The 7,642-nt window shown below is 50.8% G+C and overlaps 1 protein-coding gene across 1 annotated transcript in view; it reads right to left on the bottom strand.

The window, feature by feature from the left end:
• Positions 1–2,929: 2,929 nt before the first annotated feature.
• Positions 2,930–7,642, bottom strand: part of TG (thyroglobulin) — a 239,070-nt gene continuing 234,357 nt past the window's right edge. Inside the window, exons 46-48 of the mRNA XM_060115916.1 lie at positions 5,207–5,341; positions 3,936–4,126; positions 2,930–3,048 (exon numbers count right to left, since the gene is read on the bottom strand). Coding sequence (XP_059971899.1) covers positions 2,930–3,048; positions 3,936–4,126; positions 5,207–5,341 — 445 coding nt within the window. The remainder of the gene's footprint in view (positions 3,049–3,935; positions 4,127–5,206; positions 5,342–7,642) is intronic.

Raw genomic sequence — 7,642 nt, 5'->3', positions numbered from 1 at the left:
CACTGGGCTAAAGGAATTACTCCAAGTCACCGCCCTACTGTAAGCACCTGAAAAAGCAGGCACTGCACTCAGGCCTATCTTATTTCAAAGCCCCCACTAGGTGCTGGTAGAGGAGAAGCCTTCATTTCTTCCGCAGGGCATTGGTACTTTAACTGGAGACAGACTGTAGTTGAAACCAAGGGAACGAAGGTTCAGGGGTAGAATTTCAAGCACCCACTTCCTGATGGCAACACAGGAACAGGATTTCATTTGGGGGAGAAACATGAGACAGTGCTTATAGGACAAAACTTGGCATAGGGTGTGAGACCTCAGAAAATGGTGATGCTGCTATTGGTTTTGTTAGGGCCAGGCTGTGGAGACCTCAATGCCAGCAGGGCCTTCTGGATGCGTGAAGCCTCAGCCCACAGTTCACGCTGGCCACTTCCTCTCTCTCCCTCGGCGGGAATCTGAGCTCAAGTCTCTCCCAGAGCAGTCCTGGGTGGGCCACCCGGGCATCAGCCTCCCTCCCATCCCTCCCTGACACAGTGTCAGACACCCCCAGGTCTTGAATCCTGCAGTGAGTTGAATTGTGTCCCCCCAAAAGACAGGTCCAAGTCTTCATCCAAGTACCTGTGGATATAAATTTATTTGGAAATATGGTCTTTGCAGTGTAATTATGGATTTCAGGATGAGATCATTTTGGATGTAGGGTGTCCTTGTAAGAGACAGGAGAGGGAGATTTGACACATACAGAGAGGTCCGTGCGAAGATGGAGGAGAGATTGGTGGGACCCCACGGGTCACCAGCAGCCACCAGAAGCTGAGGGAGGGGCACGAAAAGGATTCTCCCTCAGAGCCTTAGAGACACTGGCTCTGCCAACGTCTTCATGTTGGATTCTGGCTTCCAGAACTGAGACCATTCATTACTGTTGTCTTAAGACCACCCTCCCCACCCTTTATGGTAACGTGTTATGGCAGCCACAGGAAACAAAGAGAGATCTCACCCACCTCCACCTCTGGATCCCTGAAAAGAGCCAAACAGGCCTGGGAAGGCAGACCACTGCCTCTCGGCACTGTGTCCCCTGCCCCCCGTCTGAGTCCCCAGGCCCCGGAGCCTGATCCTGTGTGAAAGGTACCAGGAAGCACCAGGGCCATGACCTCTGACACGGGGGCACTCATGCTCACCTGATTTTACAGCCCACTCTGGACTGAAGAGGTGGAGGTGCTGCAGGCCAACTCCAACTCCAGGTCAAACAAGAATGGCCCCAAGGATGGGTGGGCGGGACCAACTCTCCTGGTCTTGCGAGCAAAGATTGATTATGTGGCAGAATGACAGCTACCTGCCCAACAACTGTCTCCATTCAGCTCTGCTAACTTCACCCAGCTTTGTTGGGACAGCAATATCTCCCACTCTAGGGAGTAAGTCGTGCCTGGTCTCATCAGATCATGGTAAGCCCATTCCCCACTGTCAGTGATTGGTCTAAGAGTGGGGACACAATTCCATTCTGGCCAATGAGATGCAAAGGGAAATCGGCTAGAAGTTACTGGGAAAGATTTTCCTCCAAGAAAAGAAAGAGGCACTTGAAGGCAAGGCCAGCCCTTGGTACCCTGCTCTGCTTGCTTCCAGCATGGGATGCTATCAGGAGGGGATGTGATGTCTGGAGCTGTGGCAGCTATGTTGTGTTAGTGAAGTGAGCCATCATCCATGTGCTGAAGATAGCAAAGAGGAAGGTTACAAAGTGTCTGGGTCCTTGATGGCATCACTGAGCCACTGATCAATCTTGGGACCATTTGCCTCTGGGAGTCTTCTTTAGTTAAAGCATTGTAGTTGGGTCTTTGTTTACTTAAATGGAACAAAAAAAAAAAAACCCTATAATGTAGGTTAGAGGTTACCTGGGGTTTTCAGTGATATAAATAGGTATTACAGGACACATGATGTGGCTATAGATTTAGGTGAAGTCCAGGAAGAGTGAGGAAACAGAGAAGTCAGGAGGCCTGAGTTGAACTCTGATCCTCCACTTCGCCCCTGTGTGAATTTAGGCATAACATAAGGCTTTCTGAGCTCCGCCTTCCATATCTGCAAAATGGGGGTGATAGTCCCAACATATGAATATTCACTGACTTTGGTCTGAGTTCAAATGAAATGACGTGTGAACACATTTTATGAAATGCCATGTAAATGACAGACTGTTAACCGGCTCCACCTGCTTTGACTTTGGGTTAATTGTGTGTATGTATAATGGGGGTGGGGTGGGGAAGAAAGAAGTTTTAAACAGAAGATTTGCCTTCATAAATGTGTCCCTCAGGAGGTGAATGACAAACTCAGGTGCTTATCTGGGAATGTAAATCAACCAATAGCTGGGGTGATAATTCTGCACCCTTGCACCTCTGCCCTCTCACACTCAATCAGGTCAATTCTACTTCCTGAAGAGTCCATGGATCTGGACCTCCCCTCCATCTCTGCCCTCACGGCCTCCTTCCAGACCACACTGTTTCTCACTCAGAAAATTGTCCCAACCCGAGTTGGTCTCCTACCTCCATTCTGGAACCTTCACAAGAGAACTCTTTCTAACACACAGGTGAGGCTGTGTCACTCTGGGATCTGCCCTTGATGGATCCCCATTCCCTGGGTCACTGTTGACCTGACTTTCTCTCCTTCTAGAGGGCAGGGTCCTTGCCTCCCCAGCACCCAGCAGGGCCTGATGCACAGAGGATGCTCCATCAACATTTACTGGAAGGAAACAGCAGCCTGGGATTCCAACCTCGGGGGGATTATTAAGACATAGCTTCGTGTCTCCCAGGGATGTTCTTGAATGAACAAATCTGAGTCACCAATGCTTCTCTGCATGTGGACACTTTATTGAAAGTTAGTGGCTAAGTTGGAGAATAAGGTGTCCAGGGTGGCAGCTGGGGTGAGGCTGGCAGGGTGGGGGGTGGATCTCAGGGGCTGGTCACTTGCTGTAGGTCTTGGAGCCAAACTCTGGGAGACCTAGGAGGTCTTCTGTCAGCCCAGAGCCAAACGGCTGGTCCTCCTCTTCACTCCCTGCTGACGGCCCATCCTCAGCTTCGCCTGAAACAGGAGAGGCAAGGTTGGTCTAACCTGGCTCAGGACTCATCCTCCCTCGTCTCTTTCCCTTTGGCCCAAAGAGACCCCAGCCTCTGATGGGAGTTCCCTACTAATGCCCTACAGAGTGGCACTTCTGGGGCGGGGCACCAGACTTACCTCCTGGCTCTAGGGACATGCTAAGGGTACAATGGACTTGGGTTCATCAACTGAGAAGATAAAAGCAGAGTTGAGAGTCTAAAATGTATGTTGGGCAAGGTCGCTTCCCTGCTGAATGCTCCACTCTGCCCCTCCCCATGTGAAGAGTTCCTGTCATGCTGAAAACCTCAGCCCTGCACCACCTCCCTCAGGAAGCCTTCCTTTGGGGTCTCACTAGCTTGGGGGTAGACTTCCATCATGGCACCCAAAAAGCTGAAGGACATTTGCTGGGTTCTGTCACTCACTCCCCCAGTCTTCTGGAAGCTTCTTAGGGCACTGCATTGATCTCTATATTCCCCGTGCCCTCATTATGATTCACTTCCTCTCAGCACCTTTGCAACAGGAAGTTCTCTTCGACAGGAAGCAGTGAAATACCCATTTCTCCCCTGGCTAGGAATCCCTCTCCAAGATGTTTCGTCCAAGCCACCAAGGGCAGCAGGCGTGAGGTTCAAGACCCTGCCTTCTTTCCCCACACCAATGCTGCCATCGGTTCCCTACTGAACCTGCCCAGCCCTCCCCACCCTGGGCCTCCCAGTGTCTTCTCCCTGTGCCCCTCCCATCTCCCATCAGAACAGGAGGCCCTTCACAAAGAGAAGCCCCCCCCTAACCACCGCCCGCCTCGAAGACTGTGAGTTCCTCACAGGAAAGGGCAATGCCAATGGCATCCCAGTAACCCAGTGGCCCTGGATCCCTACCTGCTGAGGCCTTTAGAGACTGGATGTATTTGGACCAGAAGGAACAGTCGGCCTTTTTCAGGCCCTGTCGATTGGGGAGCAGGACACTGAGCTCCTTGTAGCTCTCTGCGCCATCACGGGGGACAAAGTCAGGCCAGAGGGATGCAAATCCAGGCGCTTTCCTGGAGAACTCATGCGGGTAGTTGGGATTTCTGGGGAAATGAGAAGAAAGAAAGAAAGTTCCCCATGAGGGAAACTGCTCTCTCCTTTCATCACCTGGGATCACTTCCCTCTTGCACATGGTCTCTGAGGACCATGTCACACATCTTTAGGTGTCAGAGCAGGAATTGAACCCGCCCTATCTGATTCCAGGGCTGTGCTCTTAACAGCTGCATTACACACAACAAAAGTTGCAGATGCCCTGACTCACCGCTCTTAGGCTGACCGGCAGTGTCACTCAGGACCTAGTGCTGCCCTTCTGACTCTCTGAATGCTCAAGAGGCCTCCGTGTCTCTTTCAGTCCTGGTGTCCTTTATCTGGACACCACAGACAGTGTCTGGAATGCCTTTGTTTGCCCAAGGCCTGTGCAGGAAGGTGGGCCAGGAGCTGGGCAAACCTGTTGGCCACCTTCCTTTGGAAGGTCAACTTCCCTTTGAAGTTTCCAGGGGGCTGAGCACCGTGCTAGGTGAGCACTGCTTGTCTGGTGTAAAGGGAGACAGGTACACCCCAGGGTGGAAAGGAGAGCAGGAACCAGCTCTGGAAGTGGGAATGGTGAGCATGCTAGCTGGGCTAGAAAAGAGGCTTGTGGGGAGGCCAGAGGTAGACAAGGAAGGGTCTCGAGTGTCGTAACTTCATTTGATCACCTAAGACAATGGTTCTCAACTTGGGGTGATTTCGCTTTCCAGGGGCCATTTGGCAATATCCGAAATATTTTTGTTCTCACAACTGGTACGGGGGTGAGGTGCTCCCAGCATCTCATGGGTGGAGGCCAGAGATGCTGCTAAACAGCCAACAGTGCACAGGAAGGCCCCACGCAAAGACTTATCCAGCCCTGTGTCAACAGTGCTGAGGATGAGAAAGTCTGATCTAGAGCCATCAAATGTGGCTGAACAAGGGAGCGTATGATTGGGATGTTTCTTTGCCAAGACTAATCTATGCAAAGGTCATTTTGGCTAGAAGGGGAGGCTGAGCCGGGGAGACCAGTGGTAGGGAGGAAAGGGTGAGTCCATCAATGCAAAGTGTGGCCTTTGAGTTCAGAATGAGGGGAGGGAGTGCGCATGTGGTCCACTCACCCAGATCGGATGAAGTTGGAAAAATACTGCATGATTTTCAGGGAAAGGCTTTTCTCCTCCAGAGTAAACTGCCCCTCGTAGGCAGGGTAGAAGGGAAGCCCAAAGGCATATCGAACATCTGCCAGCAACTCTAAGCTGGGAAAACACACAGAAAGAAGAAGGAGCAAAAGTTAAAGGAATAATAAACTGCTGGAAGAACCAAAGGAGCCAAAACCCAATATTCTTTGCCCAGCAAAGATTTTTCTCTCTTTATGTTTAGGATTACTGTTTGGTGCTTAGTTTAGTAGAGATTCTGCTTGGCCCTTAGTCTAATGGCCCCACTGGGGCAGATCCATGGCAAATCTATAGGTTAAAGTGTTCTCAATGCTGAGCGCCTAACTCCCTGGAAACAACATCTGTAAGTTTGTAAGCAATTTTCCAAGAGAATGTTCTCTTGACCACATTCCAACCATGATACTTAGAGTATCCGTTGAACATTTGTTTGTTCAAAACAGCCTGCATTTTCAGCCCCTTCTCTGTGCTAGTCCTTGTTCATAGATGGCTTATACTTTCCAGCTCTTCAAGGTTGCAATTCATCCATGGAACCAACCCTAACACAGTGCCTGGCACATAGCTGGTCAATAATGTATATGCTGTGCTGAACTGGATATCTAATATGCAGCAGACAGGGGGGAATAAAGATTTGGAAGCCAGATGAGTGGTTTAAATGGACTGAGTGGCACTGGGGCCCATGGGAGTCAGCACTGGGAGAAAAGCTGGAGGGACTTTACAGCTGTGAAATAGAGAATCTGGCTTTTCCCAAGGAGAAGTCTGGCCTTTGCCCTCTGGTGTCTGGGAGGTAAGCCATGTCATACCTGATACGAGTGTCTTTGTTTAGGGCAATGGCTGGCCACGCTGGACCTTCTGTAAATGTGACCTCACTCAGCAGTCTCACCGCAGGGGCCGGCCATGCCAAAGACCAACCACGTGACTTAGGGTGGGGGGCTTTGCCCGCTGCTATGTCGCTCTTCCTTTGTCTGATCTTAATCTGCATCCTTTCCCTGTGACGACCTCAACCATGCATACAGCAGCTTCCCGTGAGGTCTGTGAGTCTTTCTAGTGAATTATCAGACCAGAGGGTGATTTGGGGAACCCCCCCGAATTGCACTTGACGTTAGAAATGAGCACGGTCTTGGGTGGAGACTGTGTTCTCTGACCTTGTAATTGGCCTAATTTATCACAAGAGCCAATCTCTAATCTTACAGATGAAGAAGACAAAGTTCAGAGAGGTTTCCTGACTGACGCAGAGACACGCTGTAACTTGAGCAGCAGAGTCGGGTCAGGAACACTGCTCGGGAGCATGATGCTAACCAAAGGCCTGGAGGGGCCCAGGGGCACCATCCCCGGGTCGTGGCTCCTCCAATTTCAAGCTGCGTGACTTCTCGAAAATTATTTGACCTCCCTGGTTCCCTGCTTCATCATCTGTGGAATGGGTATAAAATACCTACTGCACAGGGTTGTTGTGAAGCTGGAAGTAAGATGGTGTATGCAGTAGGTACTTGAAAGCCTGGCCCACTTCTTTCTCATCCATCATTCTAAATACTTCCGGATGTAATCAACCATCTGTAAGGTATCAGCAGTGTCTCTGGCCAGGAGACCAGTGATTCTCAGCCACGCTGGCGTAATGGGCAGATATACCCATTGGACAGATGTCCTGGGAAAGGGCTCAGACCAGGTGGCTCCTAGATAAAGGCAATTTGTACAGAGGCTAAACTACTCTAAATCAAGATGCAAAGTTGTGTGAATAGACAGTGTGACGTTGGCTCAGGGTGACTCACTGTGATGACCCCAGAGACGGGAAAGGGGACCCTCAAGATTAGGGATGTGAAGGGGAACATTTCAAGCCAAGAGGGGGCCTTCTCTGCTATCCCTTGCCTGCTCATGTTGGGAACCGAGGTGACCCAGCAGCGCGGGGCTGGAGCTGGAAGCCAGGTGCCTGGCCCAGCCTGGGGACTTCTGAGGGGCTCGAGAGCTGGAACTCCGCCTTTCATCAGAAGAATTATCAGCAGGTGTACATGTGACTAGTAGCAGGGCACAGAAGAAACGACACACCACTGAGTCACTCAGCTGAGACCCCGCTCTGTCACTTGTCACCCGTGTAACTTTGGATGAGTCATTTGACTTCTGTGAGGCTTAGTTTCTACATTGTGAGATACAGACCAGAGCAGCCATTGCACGTGGAAGCTATTAAAACAAGTGTTTCACAAATGCCACGGGCTACTGTGATTATGGTTATTATGTGTGAATATTGGCCACCTCCACTGGAAGGCATCATAGAAGGAACACGAGACAGTGTGAGCCACACAGGATGGACAGCACTCGGTCAGGATGGAGAGAATAACAGCCCCAAAGGGTGATGTCTCTTTGCAACTGTTGTCAGGTACCCCGACCCTCTCA

The sequence above is a fragment of the Mesoplodon densirostris genome, chromosome 13, assembly GCF_025265405.1.
Source record: "Mesoplodon densirostris isolate mMesDen1 chromosome 13, mMesDen1 primary haplotype, whole genome shotgun sequence".
In the NCBI taxonomy this organism is placed as follows: domain Eukaryota; kingdom Metazoa; phylum Chordata; class Mammalia; order Artiodactyla; family Ziphiidae; genus Mesoplodon; species Mesoplodon densirostris.
The sequence above is the reverse complement of the archived record's forward strand: the minus strand, read 5'-3'. Positions and strand labels throughout refer to the sequence as shown.